This window comes from Pholcus phalangioides, unplaced genomic scaffold (assembly GCF_987345545.1).
Source record: "Pholcus phalangioides strain wild (caught in Gottingen) unplaced genomic scaffold, Ppha-v1.0 ptg000013l_1, whole genome shotgun sequence".
NCBI classification, from domain to species: Eukaryota; Metazoa; Arthropoda; class Arachnida; order Araneae; family Pholcidae; genus Pholcus; species Pholcus phalangioides.
The window spans coordinates 13,010,389-13,027,436 of NW_028301606.1; the positions used below are offsets into that span (position 1 = coordinate 13,010,389).

The 17,048-nt window shown below is 36.5% G+C and overlaps 1 protein-coding gene across 1 annotated transcript in view; it reads right to left on the reverse strand.

Annotated features, from left to right (window-relative positions):
- Positions 1-6,928: 6,928 nt before the first annotated feature.
- The window catches only part of LOC149078625 (uncharacterized), a 53,714-nt gene continuing 43,594 nt past the window's right edge, over positions 6,929-17,048 (reverse strand). The window contains exons 6-8 of the mRNA XM_089240759.1: positions 9,001-9,378; positions 8,635-8,866; positions 6,929-8,525 (exon numbers count right to left, since the gene is read on the reverse strand). Coding sequence (XP_089096885.1) covers positions 7,767-8,525; positions 8,635-8,866; positions 9,001-9,378 — 1,369 coding nt within the window. The 3' untranslated portion in view covers positions 6,929-7,766. The remainder of the gene's footprint in view (positions 8,526-8,634; positions 8,867-9,000; positions 9,379-17,048) is intronic.

Genomic DNA, 17,048 nt, shown 5'->3' on the forward strand with positions numbered 1-17,048 from the left:
TAATATAGGGTTCCCCCCCTGTCTGATTCAGAGCCCTGGGTCTCGTTGAATGCATCTGTTGAGATGCCAGTAAGAGAATCTATCTAGATACTGCAATTTTTGACTCGTTGGCCCTCGTATTTCATGGAAATACAATGTATTCCGCTTATAACGTCTTTACGTCTTTAAAAAAAAAAACGCAGGAAAACGTTTTGAACGAGATATCTCGACGAATATTAGCGCAAGATGGGACCACGAAAATAATACAAATACAAGGCCACAACAGGCAAAAAGCTGAACGAGGTGGCTGAGAAAAAGATGGCCATAACAATTATGAATGTTATATATTACAAATAAGTCGTACTAAGCGAGAAAGCTTTCAAAGAGGGAACAATAGAACAATATTAGTGGGATCTACTACTACTACTACTACTATTAAACCACACATGCACCCAGAGCCACAACTAGGGGGGAGCAGGCTGATCTCGTGCCCCGGGCGCTAGACCCGGGGGGCGCAAATTTCATTCTGAAACCTCTCCTTCAACATTACAAGTCAAAATGTAAACCTGTAACCTAAAATGGTTGCCCCGGGTGACCAAGCATCTAGTTGCGGCCCTGCATGCACCTCGTTCACATTCTCTGTGGAATTTCTAACGAATTGATACATGTTGGAATGCATATACATATACGTGTTGTGAGCTTAACGTGAAGTTTGTTACTATGACTATAAGTATGTCGTCCGCAAAGGCCTGGACTCGGACTCCTTCTTCCCAGGACTGTTTAAGTAGGCCGTCCACCGTGACGTTCCACATAAGGGGGCCCGAGTACGAGCCCTGCGGACTACCTTTCTTTTGGTCATGTTCCACGAGTTCTGGAAAGTGCGGGAATCTGGGCAAAGATCTTTCTCAGGTTGGTGTACCGTTGTGCATCGAACACGCCCTCGATGGACACCAGCACCACGTGCTTTCCTTGTGTCCTGGCTTCCTTGATGTTGTCGACAACGTCACAGAGTGCTTCGTCCGACGATCTTCCCATTCTGAAGCCATGTGTAGTGCTGTCATCTACCATCAATTTTTCTAATTATGAGTGAAGTGCAATTGATTGAGGTAACTGTACCGATGTAAGCCTGTTGCTCTCTGTGGCGAGATTTTTTAACACTAGGTTTACCGGGCGGGTCATTTAAACTCATTTCGATATGATAAGAGATAGGTAAGCCTATATAAGAAATGTCGGTAAAACTAGTGTTGAAGGGGAGATCGGTTCGCATTCGCGCACTGCAGGGGCGGTTCGACCTTACCGGGTGCAAAGCCACATATGCCGAACCAAAGTCCGATCCTAGTGGAAAGCTAAAAGGATTTTAGCCTAGGGCAGTGTTTCCCAACCTGGGACCATATGCCCCCTTGTGGCACTGGGATATTTTAAGTGGGCTATATGTAAAAACAATGGAAGAGGAGCCACAGAGAGCTGTGAACATTTTTTTTCAGATGTGAAGAATTAATCCTTCTAAGAGAAATATAGTGAGAAAAAGTGTGATTAGAGTCACACTTTTTCTGGAGGATTAGTTCACACAGCCTGGAGGATTAATTCTTCACATCTGAAAAAAAATGTTCACAGCTCTCTGTGGCTCCCCTTCAACTCCTGCCATGGCTTCTCTTCCATTATTTTTACATATAGCCCACTTAAAATATCGGATACATATAAAGGCTCCATGATATTGAGATCTGATACTATGATTTTTTGAAGAATTTAAAGTGGTGGACTAATATTTCCAGCCTGGAGGGAAAGGTGGGGGGTCCCCAGACTATATCATTTTGGTCATGTTGCTTCGTTGTGAAGGTATGGCTCAAATAGTGTGGTGTCTTGTAAATTTTAATTATTCATAAATTTTACTAAACACACACAAATGCCTCGGCTGTCGTCCTTTGCAACCTGCCGCCCGGGTCACCGCAACCCTTTTACTCTCACAAATAAGCCGGCCCTAATCGTCTGTATTCTTTTTGGCCCGTAATGTGTGGAATGCCGAACACACACCCCGGACTTGACTAAAATCTCACAATAATAATAATAAAATAAATATAATACATCATTTCACTTTTCAAGAAAAAAATACGAAGCAATGAAAAAAAGAGTAGAATATCTTTTAATTGGCGATACGGACCTCAAACATTATATAACTGCATGGTAATATTAATAAACAAGCGTATATATTTGTATGTATATATATATATATAACATGTACAATTTACTGGGTGTCCCATAAATTCGTAAATAGTTTAAAAATTCATGAAATTGAATGAATTGGTATACTTAAAAGCAATTTGCGAAAAAGTTGTCGATTTCGGGTGCTCCATGGAAGCAAATCACTGGAAAAAATTCAAATCAGGGTCCTATAAAATGCAGGGTGTACGATTAATGGCTCATTTCCGAATTTTCTTGTTAATGGCTGTTGCATAAGGTTTTTATTGTGATGTTGACTTTGGCGGGTAAAAGGCACCAATGGTGAAGTTGTTTTACCTCAGCCACGAATCGCTGGTTCAAGCTTTACGAACGTTTCGAACACAGAAAGATGGAAGAAAAGTTCAGGGGTCCAAAATTCTGTAATTTGGTTTTGTGCAGTGCTTTCTATCGACAAAAACTTGAATCTTTTTTTTTTGTTATAGAAAGCAATTAATTACACTTTGGTTTTGAATGCACTTTGAAGAGGGAATATTATTACTCGTATTAAGATTATTTCCCACTATGAAACGGATACTTTGCACTTAAAAACGGTCCGAATCGCTTGATCAATTCAGGATGGAACAGCGCCATCTATCGATAAAAATTCAAACTACTGAATCTTTTTTCCGTAAAATAAATCATCCTTCGTGAGAATAACTTTTTCTCAAATTACATTATTAAGTGTACCAACTCTTTCAATTTTTAAACTATTTACGTATTTTTGGGACACCCTGTATAATAACAACACATTTGTCTTCATCAGTCCATTCATTATTCATGTAGAAGCTCACTTTTGACGCTTTGGCACATACCTCAAACGATAATTACAAAATTTTCTCGCATTTTTTTTACATGAAACATAGAAGGCACCAGAAGCGGTCAATATCACAAATTTAATGTATGTTGGAGACGTAATTTGTCACACAATGGATACCATTACCGAAATCCACATAGCATATAACATTAGAGTTTTGGTAGAACCAGGGCCGCAAATATATAGGGTAGGGCAGGAGTGGTCTAGCGCCCCGAGCGCTGGATCAGGAAGGGCACTAAATTCACTGTTTTTTTCGTTCAAAATTATGGAGAGAAGGACGTCGAGATGGACACTGGCCCTAGGGCGATAGAGTAAATTTTCGTATCTAGTTGCGGCCCTGTGAGTAGAACGTCTCAATAAATGGGCAACCACGGGACGAAAATTTTGTCCGTCTTATAAGGAACAAATAATAAACATTAAGGCCATGTACTCCAATGGACTCAGAAAAATGTCAATTATAGTAAGAGCCAGTGAGTAGGAGGTTATTATGGTTAGATGAATTGATGAACATCAGTAAGACAATAAATGGGAATTATCATTATTGATGATGATAATTAACACACAAAATATATAGAATTATCATTGTAATATTTAAGGGTAATCCGTGATTATTCAGTTGGCACACAAGGTCCACTGAAGGGTCCCTAAATAATCTCTCTGTCTGTCCGGATACTCATGGTGCTGTTAAGACCATGAACCCCCCCCCCCCCCCCAATATGGAAGAGGCTATTATTGCCACTTCTATTAAGCCGTACATGCACCTCGTAATAACATTCCTCTGAGTCCTGAGGAACTTTCAACGAAGTGCGGCATGTTGGAATGCGCTGGGTGTGTATTGTGCAACTAACAGAATCCCCCCCCCCCCAAGAATGCCTCAATTCGTTGTGTCTTCAAAAAAGTGCTGCCATCGGACAAATTCGCAAACATCAGCTCCGTTGGTTATTTTGCCCGTTGTACTATATGTGAGTTTTATATGTTATAGGCCTGATTTCTGTATGTGTGTCGCTTGCTCTCTATGGAGAAACTAGTATGGAAGAGGATGCAATTCTAGCCAGTGAGGTAACTACAGGGTGTTTCATAAATTCGTAAATTTTTAAGAGCTCATAAAAATTGCAGGAACTGGTATATTTGAATGCGGTTTACGAAAAAGTTGTTTTTCCACCAAAGGGGATTTTTATTTTTTGCCACAGAAAATAAAATTTAGTTCAAATATTTCTGACAATAGAGAGCGCTGCACGAAAGTAAATTACCGGAAATATGCAAGTCATATAAAATACAGAGTTACGGTTTCTGAATTTTTCTATTACTAGTGCATAAGTAAACACCAGTAATAGGTGCAGGTTTTATATTACAGGTTTTCATTGTCATGCTGAATAAAACCACCATTGATGAAGTTGTTTTATGTCAGCCACACGAGTCAGGATGAAGCTTTACGAAAGTTTCGGACAAAGAATAGATTGAAGAAATACAATCAACAATGATTCGCTTCGGTGCAGTTTCCTCTATCAAAAAAATTTTAACTTCTTTCTTTTTTCTGCGGCGAAAACGAAAAATCCCCCCCCCTTTGTGAGAATAACTTATTGTACGTATTCAAAAATACCGATTCCTTCGATTTTTATGAGTTTTTAAACTATTTACGAATTTATGGGACACCCTGGAAAATGTCTTTGAAAACTTAGGATAGAGTTAGGATAGATAGATAAAAGGGTCTCTGAAATTTTCCAATTCAAGAGAAAAAGTGGGGAGCATGGGTTCTTCTGATAATAAGGCGTAAGCCATATTATCATGCGACAAACATATAGATCGATAGAATTCCAAGCTAAAAACTTTGTCGAGTAGTAAGAAATAAAATGAATTGCGTAATAAATTCATTATAATATAATTTTACGGCCCGTAATATTTTGCGACCGCACCCTTCGTACCTGCCCCAGTCCGGCGATTGGATCCTATGAAGATTTATGAAGTCATAGCACAAAAGAGAATGAATTCATTATCCTGCACACCACCAGTGATATTCAGTTGAACGTATACGTTGTTTTGTTTGATTCACCAATTACCGACATTCGTAATTGATTTCTTCACAAACTCGTGACCGAAAAATTTTTTTTTCCTCAATAGAAATGGTCATATTTTGCGGCTCAAGAAACCGCTGAAAGTTCGACATGTCAGGGTCATGGATCAATTTTTTTTTTTAATTCCTTCTCCACCACCGTGTCCTAATTGTATCTTGACCTCAAACGTCTGGACCGATACAAGTCGGAGGGAACATTAATCTTTCTACGGTTGTGTACAAAAAAAAAATGTTGACAGGGGTAAATATGGGTTCTGATTTTATAATATACAGGTTAAATGAATAATGCCCGATTTCATTCGTTGTCACATAGAGCAATGCGGAATCTTTGGTAAGGAGTCAAGCTATTCGTGATCATATACGATTTATTCGTCACCGATTTAGTCATGTCCTAATAGGGGCGTGGACTTGTCGTTACTCCTAGGCAGTGTTCTTCAACCGCTGGTCTGCGGACCGGTGCCAAGTCCGCAAATTATTCTGTTTCTCATTCTTTATATTTTTTTGCCGGGCCCACCACTAATTACTTCTCTCATATACAGTATTTATTTTTTATCGGTCCGCAAGTCATTTTTCCTATTTACTGTATATATTTATTAAATTTTCCTATCTATTTTTCCTATTCACTTATTTTTTTTACCTGGCCCGCAAATTATTTCTCCAATTTATTTTTCGCAAGTCCGCACAGTATAGTTCTCTCACTATAATCTTATTTATTTTTTTGTCGGTCCACAAGTTATTTTTCCTATTTATTTATTAAATTTTTCTTATTTATTTTATTCACTTACATATATTATATTTTTCCTATACGTTTATTTTTTGTACACCCACACAAATTATTTTTCCCTTTATGAATTTTTTTGCCCGTCCGCAAATTATTTGGCTCATATATTTTTCCCGGTCAGCAAATTGTTTTTCCTCTTTATTCATTTCTCGTATTCACTTACTTCTTGTAGGTCTTCAAATTATTTCACCAATTTATTTTTTACCAGTCCGCAAATTATTTTCTTCTTATTTACTTTTCTTTCTATTTATTTATTTATTTCTGTGCCGATATAATTGAATTATTTCCCCTATTTGTTTACTTTGTGCCGTGGGAGGGAGGTCCTACAAACTATTTATTTCCTCACAAAATTCCGCCGTTCCGCGAAATTGTTCAACTACTTTCTTCATCCGTAGCTGTAAAACGGTTGAAGACCATTGCTCTAAAACAGTGTTTCTCAACTAGGGGTGCGGGAGAGCATTTTTGGGGGGTGCGAGATAGGGAAAAAAATTACAATATGTTGACTGATGATTCAGAAAAATTTAAATGACAAAAATTGAATTTTTCAGTTCTTAAAAAAAATATGAATCATGCCAATATTTCGACACCTTATGTTTTGGATTCGCTTGCAGAAATATGTCACGAGGAATTCGCGTTGTAAAAATTCCTTCTATCGTTCGTACCTTTTTCCATTTCGGTTGAGAAAAAATACTATTTTTTACCTAAACTATTTCGTGGCTTGTTTGTGTTATTATCATGCTGTGCTTAGATTTGATACCGTCATGAACACAACTCAGGAAAGCGTCAGAAAATTTAGTTAAGTGTAAAAGAACCATTATTTTATAGTTGTTGCGGCAAGAATCAATAAGTGAAGAAATTCAATGAATCTTTTTTTTTTTCCGAAATGCAAAAAATCTTGTAAAAAAATAGTAACGTTTTCTTTTTTAAGTTTCGTTCCTGAATTAATTTTCAAAAGAAAAAAAGGGCAAAATAATATATATATATATATACATATATATATATACATATATATATATATATATATATATATATATATATATATATATATATATATGCCATAGCCCAAAAAATAAATTAAGTAAAATAATTCATAGAAATTAACTAATGGATAATTAACGTAATTAATTACAGACAAAATTGATTTTTCTATCATTAAAAACGCATTATCTAAGGGGGTTGCGGGAAGGTAAGTCGGATTGGGGTGCGGGAAGGGAAGAAAAGGTTAAGAACCACTGCCCTAAGGCATGCTTCTTGCCTCTCACACATGCACGGCCTACACAAACGCTATATCAAAGACAAAATATAACATGAAAATGACAGTGGGGGGGGGGGGGAGGGGGAGGAGCAATTTAGCGTCGTGTCTGTCCACCGATAGCATGGGAACGCCCTGAAGAAAAAACTAGACACGGCAGAGTAGAAAGAAAGTGTTGGAATTCTCATATCTGGAAAAAATTGTAGCGTATATTTTCAGAAACTGCATGGATCGTAAATTATGAAATATAGTCATCTATTAAGGGATTTAAGGTCGAAATGTTAACCAGCCAAAAAAGCCTGAGTAGGGACGGCGCTCCATTTAATCGGGCAATTATGTTTCGGGGTACATTATCGTACAAAAATTTCGTCTTTTATCCCAGATAATATTTCACTCCTGAATAGATTAATTGGAAGGTCTGGATTTTCACACATATCAGTCTAAATATACACTTACGGACAAAACATTAGGCCCTTATGCAAAATCATGATCCAGGCAAGGATCTAGAACAACATGAAGGGCTCTGTAATGTAAGCCGATGTGAGAGCAAAAAAATTGCGTAAGCTAATCACTTGGCCAACATATATGAAGGCGAAGGTTTTAAATCATATCTCAAGTCCTCCTGGGATTAGTCACATGAGTTTTTGATACTCTATGGTCTCGTCGGGATTGGTATCTTGGACGGAACCCTACCGGAATCATCGTCTTTTGCTGATCTCCTGGAATGGCACGACGGCGACGACGTCTTACCGTTCAGATCGACTGGTAGCGACCTAGGACCGTTCCCGTCGATGACACTGCCGGCTCCAACCTCGTAGGAATCGCGTCTACTAGTTCTGCACTCGTACTCATCGATGAGCATCTCAATCTTCTTGAGGAAGTTCTCGTCGGAGCACAGGTCAGTCCTCTGCATCAGTTTCTGGATGATCGGGGAACGTGGCGTCAAACTCTTGACGACATCCTTATCATAAGACGACGGTGATATCATGGTGGGTGTCGTCTTATTGGCGTTGTGGTTCGTTGCAGTCCTCTTGACATCGTAGGTCGGCATGGGTCGCGGGGGTAGTCTGACTGGCGATTTCCTGACACCAGCGAACGACTTGCCACCGCCGCTGTTAGTGGACGGGTGGTAAGAAGAATGGCGTATTGGATCGCTCCTCCTGAAAGCATTCGAATAATGTTCCCTGTAGTTGTTCTCTCTCAAAGGCTGATGGTGGTGGTCCTTAGCAGGTTGGCTGTATCCGTTCAAAGCAGACTGTCTGATGTTTTTGATGTTCACCGGAGAAGATCCTCGGGCATGGAAGAACAGCCTGCTGTCACCCGTTCCGTTGCTTAGGTCTTCGGTACTTTGGGATTTCTGTTCGGGCCACTTCATTGGTGGATTCTGGACTCTTGGAGACACTTTCACGACCTGAATGAAAAAAAAACCATACCTTTGGTATTTATCTCATGAAAAAAAAAACAAGAACAACGACCTGGTCAAATTTTATGACAAGGCCACGTTTAAAGGGGCTACTTACTCTAGGAGGGGACTGGTGCTGACTTCGGATCGCGAGCGATGGCAAGCGTGTAGTCGATGCACTTGTCATTAGCCCATTGCCAGAGCTCATCTTGGCTGCATGGCCATTAGCGGTGACTTTCTTGTGTCGCAGCAGTGACGAACGCGGTGAATGATCACCATTGCTGTACTGTTTCTTCTCACCAACAGGAGTGTACTGCCACGAAGAAGGTACTGTCCCACGTAAGAGCTCCCTGAAAAATATACACGAGTGTTTTTTAAACCCCTGGAAATGTCGAAGTAATGTCACAGAATTAGATTCCAACAATAATTTACGAGTCATTATAGACATTTTCTTATTACATGGACATTATAGACGCCGCCTAACCTGCTAGGCACTCTCTTCCTCATCATCGGACTCCTCGGAATCATTTCACCAGGCTGGTCTTCGTCTTCGGACAGGTCCTCGGAAGTGCTGCCAGCCGAATTTTTGCGTCGGACCAGCAACTGCTTGCTCTTCTTGGCGGAAGTGGAAGTCGTTTGCTGTCGCTTACGGTCGCTCTCGTGTAGACTCGGTGTTGACGTCGACGAATCATCGCTGCACTGTGGAGTGATAGACGTCTGCTGGACGTACCTAGGAGGCGACTCGGTCCTGTCCACTCTACCACCCGAACCGTTCGTTCGGACACTGTGCTGTGAGGCACTGGAAGAACGCCTGTAATTTATTGGGGAGGATGCTACGTTCGGTACCGTTGGTTGCGGTGGTCTGGAAGGAGATAGAAAAGGAACTATTAATTAACTACACGATCACAATTTACAGACTATAAATGGGAAATTTCAGCAAAGTACATGTATGCCAAACAACATTTTAATACAATATCACACAGTCACAAAAAGTCAGTGGACCTATGTCTCAGACCTATGTAGTGCCCATAGTATTGCATTTCAATATTTTTATATACTTCATCAAATGAGCTTCATAGATGACAGACACACTAGCGTTATTAATTGTTCACAATCTAAAATGTAGACATTATACATTTACATACTACTCATCATTCTGTTTTTTTATTTTTAAAAATACAGGGTGTTTCAAAAAGAATCACTCGATGTGAAATGCGATATCACGAAAAATATTGAACGTAGACACTTAGGATTAATTTTATATTACATGGCTAATCATAAAGTTTTCACAAACCAAATTAAAGGTGCTCAATATGTCCACCTTGGGATGCACGGCATATGTCTATACGGTAGTCAAATTCGTCCCAAACTTTTGTGAACATGTTTGCTTCCACGGTTGCTGTTATGCGTATCTTCAGTTCAGCTAATGTAGCTGGAAGGGGAGGCACATAAACGTAGTCGTTTATAAACCTCCACAAGAAGAAATCGCACACTGTGAGGACCGGTGATCTTGGAGGCCAGTGATGTTCAACTGAATCTTCAGGTCCCGTCCGGCCGATCCATCGTATAAGAGTGCGATTGTTCAAAAATTCTCGAACGTCCAAGCTCCAGTGTGATGGTGCCCCATCCTGCTGAAGTCATCCGAATCGGTTTCTAACTGTGGGGAAAAACCAATCTTGACAAACACTGAAGTGGCGGCCGAAGGAAGAGAGTTAGCGCTACCTGTCGTCAACTGTGTGAAACTCGTGATTTCATTGTTTCTATCTATACATTATTCGATCAAAACAATTAAAAGTTGAATAGTTATAATGTTTTTAAAATCGGATGATTCTTTTTGAAACACTCTGTATATAAAAACATTTTAAAATTGATTTATTCTTTTTGAATCCCCTGTGAAAATATTAACTTGATCTACTGATTATTGTACACATGTAGAATTGATAAAATTACACAATATGGTGCATGTAAGTGGTAAGTAGCTGTTCAGCTGTGTTGAAGCATTTTTAGTTTTGACATAATTATACTTACGTTGCGAAAAATAAAAATAAATTTCTTACTCGGACGCTTTCATTTTGGAGAATCTCTCGTGACCCCCCTCCCAGTTCATTAACGACACACACTATGGGAACCACTGCTTTAAAGAAACGAATGTTTGAACACAATTTCTCCTCACAGGAATCTTCTTTTAGTCATGAGCCTTTTACAGAATAAATGTAACATTTATTTATAACTAGGGCCAGGGATCGATTAAAATTTTTAACTGATTAATCAAAAAATTTTAATCGACTATTTTCAAATGCTATTACTTTATAATAAACTTATCAGGCAAATTTCTTTTTATTAACTGATGCTACACACAAAAAATATGTTTTATTAATTTCTCTCTCAGTCACCTATTCGATAGATGTAAACAAATATTGGAATATAATAAGAAATTAAGGCTGCAATTTTTGTCAGATCCTGGAACTTCTTTATTCGGATCTTGTGGTTTCTTCAGAAAATGCCATTTTAAATTAGTCACCGATTAGGATAGTCACAAACTAGTTTCGATTTTTATTGTTACATTTTCCTCTTGAAATTACTCCCAAATAGTGCAGTACCACTGGGGCTGATATTTTCCAAATATGAAAACTGCTGTTCACAGTGGTGACAACAAATTTTGTCTTCTAAAAATTTCATCAAATCTAATTAAAAAATGAAAACACATCACCAGTTTCCATTGAATCGATTTGTATTTCTCCCATGTCGAAAAATTTGATCAAAATATTGATTCAAATATTTATATGGTCACTTATCTTAAAAAACTATATTCATGGAACCTAGAAATACAGTTTTAAGACATTTGATCGATTCCGTCAAACAAATCAAAATAAATTATAAACTTTTAGTAAAAATTTTAATCGGATTGATCGAGTCAATTGACTCAACTAAAATTTTAACTGCGATTAACTGACCCGATTAATCGATTAATGGAACCAACCCTATTTATAACCATAACATTATCATCCACATATAAAAAATAAAGGCACATTGACATAATGGCGACAATAATAGCGGAGGCAATAATTTTCCTGCACGTTTTTTATTACATGGATCTCGATTTTTTACGTCAGACAACACACACATTACCTACTGCACTAAAGGAAGGAAACAAAAAAAAAATGTGACTAAATTATGATCCCTATCTGAGACACAGTCTTCGAGGCACGCACCGCATACGAATCGGAGATCCTAAAAATCGCCATCATTACATGAAATACTACATCATTCGTCATTGAGAAGGAAAAAACGCTTTCGATAGTTAAAATAGCTTACGGTAGAAGAACAATCGAAATAAAAAGACCGAGTAACAATTCGATTGTCAAGCGAATTTATCTAATTGCCGTCACGAATTAATTTCCGCTTAAGTTGCAAGACCTATCCATACAATGGCGTTCAAAAAAGAAAACGAAGCAAATGTTGTGGTTAGGTCAAACTTTGTATCGTGCTGGAGACCACGAAACTATCAGATAACAGATTATACTCGTTTATTTTGTAGCGGATTTTCTCAACCTATGGTCCGCAACGATGGCATAGGTGGTCCGCAGACAACTTGATAAAATTATTCATCCGTTTTAATTAATATTAGTAATCTCCATATGGGTTCAAAAAAAGTTATACGCAAATACTTAGGTTCACCATAAATCATCGAGGAGCATGCAAAAAATTTCTATCCTAAATAAGGGATATCACTAAATTTTGCAAAGAAATTGCAACTCAATGCTTTAAATTCAATTTGCTAACTACTGCTTAAATTGCTGAAGGTGCGGAAATAAAAGACTGCTACAAATCGCAGCGAACAAAAATGTATATCACGAAAAAAATATTCAAATGATCTGATGACCATATTTCATTGAGAAAAATAAAATTTGGTTGACTGGGATCTTAAATAATAATCCGTAAAATACGGGACATTGCCAGTTGGCATCAAAAACATTGTCAAAAGTAGGCACAATCACCAACTGTAATTTATTGAAATTCAAAAAAAAATTGAGGAGAAACCATTAAACCTGATGAAAATGAATTGAACGAATTGATATTCTAATATTGTACAGTGTGTCCCATAAATTCGTAAATAGTTTAAATATTCGTAAAAATTGAAGAAAATTTTAATCAGTGAAACCCAAATATAACGGTACAATGCAGACCAAGAAGAAATATCGTTGTAGGGGGATTATTGCTATATCGAGAGGTAGCAATTTAACATTAGAATACAGACATTTCCAAACAGGACTTGAAAAAATATCGTTGTAGAAGGATTTATCGTTATATCGAGTAGCGTTGTAGTAAGTTTCCACTGAATTTGAATCTGGATTGGAAAAAAAAATTCTCACGAAAGGGAGTTTTTTTTAACAGCCCTATGGATTAAATTATTACATTTTGCCACCATTTATACCAAGAACCGTATGTTATGTTAATAAATGTTATGTAATAGGATAGGAATATTTAAAGAAGTTATGCACTGTTAAAATTTGAGTTATCAGATCTGAAATTGTTGAATTATGATATATTTCTTATACAAATAATGAGTCTATGTAACAAATGTACCTTTTTGTTTCACAATGCTATTCATACATTACGAATATAAATACATAAATACGTATATTCTCATATTATATATACATTATTTTTTTGTGCCATGACATCGTGAAAAAATGTCTGTTTGATTTGTTTTAGCTACAATGCAATTATTCTTGATGCCATTATTTATATTGTATTCTATGATACAGTCCTAAAATATACTTTCATAATTTTGTACGCTTTTTTGCGTACATGAAAACATCGTATTATTTAATACTATCATTATTATATTATTACTACGATTATGTGTTGTCGACTGAAATGAATTCATTATTTTTTGGAGCAGTGAAAGAGAAAAATTTTTGAAAAAGGTGTTTATTTGTTTTTGGAACTTCAAATTCACGTTTGATTCTTGCTGAAGTTCTGTTTGCTTTTCCACTGTAACCAATTGTTATTTTTTAACACGAAATTTATGTCTGTAAATGTATAGCTGCCTAATGGCTAGTGTATGACAATTGATATTGTTATCGTATGTATTACATGTTTATATTATTAATGTTCTTACTTTGTTGTATGTATTATTTAATTTTGTAATGGCAGGCACATAATTCATAGGCTATAATTTGAATAAATCCATGCATAAAAAATATTCTTCAAGAAATCTCCATCTATTAAATATTTTGTGGTGACAATATTCATGAAAGATTAATTTCAATGACGTGTTTATTCTACCTGCAATTGCTAAATAAATGAAATAAAAATTCGGTTGACACAGAAATGATATTTACACCGAATTTCGGGGCTTGAGTCGAAACGAAAACTTTGCTTAATTGAGAGGTTGTGCACCGAATAAATGAAATATTTTAACATTAAAATATATAGAAATGAATTGCAACAGAAGCCAAACATCATATAAATGAGAGTCGTATAGACGGGTTTCCACTGTATAAGATATTGCATTTGAGAGTGGACGGATTATAACGTGATCAGATATCCAAATAACCAAAAGAAGGATTAATTTTTCAAATTTTTCTTTCGATGTAATTAAATTTTAAAATCATTAATGACCTCAAGGTTTAAGGTCATTGACAGAGAGGAAATGGGTTAAAAGTTTGAGAGGTGATATCGTGGTGAATATTTCAGGATAGGTGTGAAAAAAAAAAAGGTGATTCGATTGAGTTTTGGGGTTGGGGAAATGGACGATTATCAAGATCGGATTTCTTTATTATTCCTCCTTTTAAAAAATAAATAAATAAATAAGTTATTGGTCCACTCCTACGCGGAAACGGCATGCTTCAGCAAACAGTAGGCCTAAGTTGTGTGGTGTGTAGGTTACGTATGTAACTAAAAGAAAACGAAATAAACGACCATTTTGGAGGTCACTTTCCACGCATCGACTGTCGGATGCACTCGACGAGGAAGTTCAAACACTCCTTGGAATTCTCTTCCTTTTTGCTTTCAGAAATTTTTTTCACCTTTTTCCATGGCCCGGGGGGGGGGGCGAGTCGGACCCACAAAATCTCCAGAATACCCTTACCGTACACGGGGTTCGGAGCGAAATAATCGCGGGACACTCCTCTGTCGGGGGGGGGGGGGGCGTCCAATTTTATGCCATCTCCCCTCCTCCTCTCTCCCATGGTTTCGAATCAAACAGTGTGAATTTCCAGCTCTGGACGCCACAAACGCCTGTTCACTTCTAGTCGTAGCTCCACGACCAGGAGAAGTGAACATCCTTGTAGAAGGATAAAAATCCTAAATCAATATGTTGCACTGCGATCCCCCGTAGGACAATTTCAACGCCTCCTCCCATGAAGTTCAAAATTCACTGGTTTTTTTACTTAATTTGCATATGTTTAAAACAATTGAAAAATTTCACATCACATAATATGTCATTCATGCTAGTAAATGGAAATGGTATGACCCTTAAAGAGAACTCACGGATCTTCAAGTGTCCGCGGACTGTAGGTTGGGATTCACTGCTCTATGGTGATGATCATTACTTTGGTGCACACCGCACCTTTTTATGACAATCGGTTGATATTTCATTAAATTTTAAAATTTGTCCAGGACTCTCGTACCCTGTACGTCAACCCTGTATATCTATATTAGTTTCCTAAAAATTTTTTTTTTCTGTTCCATCGCCCCCTTCGTCAGAAAAATTTCTTTCTCATCGCCCCCAAGTCAAGCGAACCCATAGGATCCTATGTTATACCTGTAGCTTCTATGGTTATTACTTTGAGAAACACCGATTTATGCAATAACACATCCATTTTTTTGTATTTTTACAGTCGATGCTCAGCCACCTATAAAAAATTGTAATCGAGATATTTATTTTCACTTTTATTACCGCAAGTGGGCTACAAATTACTGAAAATTGGTTGTTACAAATATTTCTTTTCTTCATTCAAAAATTACATAAAAATTACTTCAAAATTATTTTTCTTGGGAAATCATTCTTAATTTTGAAATTATTTCTTTGAAATTATTCCCCTTTCATTAGTTCTAAAACTATTTCTTTTGTATAATTTTTAAATAATTTCTATTAAATTCTAAGATTACTTCTTTTACTGATTTAGAATTTCCATTGGTTCTAAAATTTACATCGATTCAGAAAATTCTTTCCATAAATTGATTTTAAAATTTACGCCGATTCCCAGAATTATTTTTTACATTGATTCAAGAATCTAGATCAACTCTGAAAATTATTTCTTTTATTAATTCGGAAAATTATTTCTTTTATTAATTCGGAAAATTATTTCTTTTATTAACTCGGAAAATTATTTCTTTTATTAATTCGGAAAATTATTCCTTTTATTAATTCGGAAAATTATTTCTTTTATTAATTCAGAAAATTATTTCCTTCATTGATTTTAAAATTTACATCCAGTCTGGAAATTATTTCCTTCATCAAAATTGAAATTCTTTTCATTAGTTCCGAAAATATTTCTTTTATTTATTTTGAAACTATAACAAATTATAAATTGACTTCTGTCATTAATTCTGAAATAATTTTTTTCATTCATTCAGGAAACTCGTGTGTTAATCACTTTTTTCACTCTATGAACTTGGTTTCGGGTTTCACATATAACAGTCGTTTCTAATTCACATTTCTACCATTTAATTATCTAGTTAGGTCTCAGGTCACGGGATGCGTAGGAGGATTCTGAGGGCCATATTTAACTAGCGGGGCCATAAATTAGCATATATGATAGGCATTTTATGATTGAGCCCACGAATGACACAAATTTAGAAAGAAGAACATCGTTTAAATATACAGTAGTATGTGTTAAAATTTGGATTGTTACAACTGGAGTGGCTGCAGAATGCTCTAAACCAGTGTTTCTTAACCTATGGTCCGCAGGCAGATTTGATAAAATTATTCACTAATTGTGTAACATCACCATACGTCATCGAGGAGAATACAGAAAATTGCTATCCTAAATACGGGATGCCACTAAATGTTGCCAAAAATTGCAATTTATTGTTTTAAATACAATTTGCTAATTTCTATTAAAATTGCTGAATGGTGTGGAAATAAAAGGCTTCTACAAATCTCAGTACACAAAAATGTATTTCTCTGTCTCACGAAAAAAACACTCAAATGATATGATGACCATATTTCGTTGAGAAAAATTCGATTAAGTGGGATCTTAAATAGTAATCTGGGAAATACGGGACATCGCCAATTGTCCCCAAAAACAAGTAGGCACACAATCACCCCAATCGAAATTAAAATTCCAAAAAAGTTGTGGACAAAATATTAAACCTGATAAATATATGAGATGAATATTTATAATTTTTGCCATAATTACCATAATATAATTTATATTATGAAAACGCCGTGTATTCACTACATAACATATCACAAATTCAAGTAAGTGTCGATGAAAAGATGTGACAAGTGTATAACATAATATAAATATCAGAACAACGAAAATTACAGGAATGTCCCGTTATACGGGACAAAAGTGG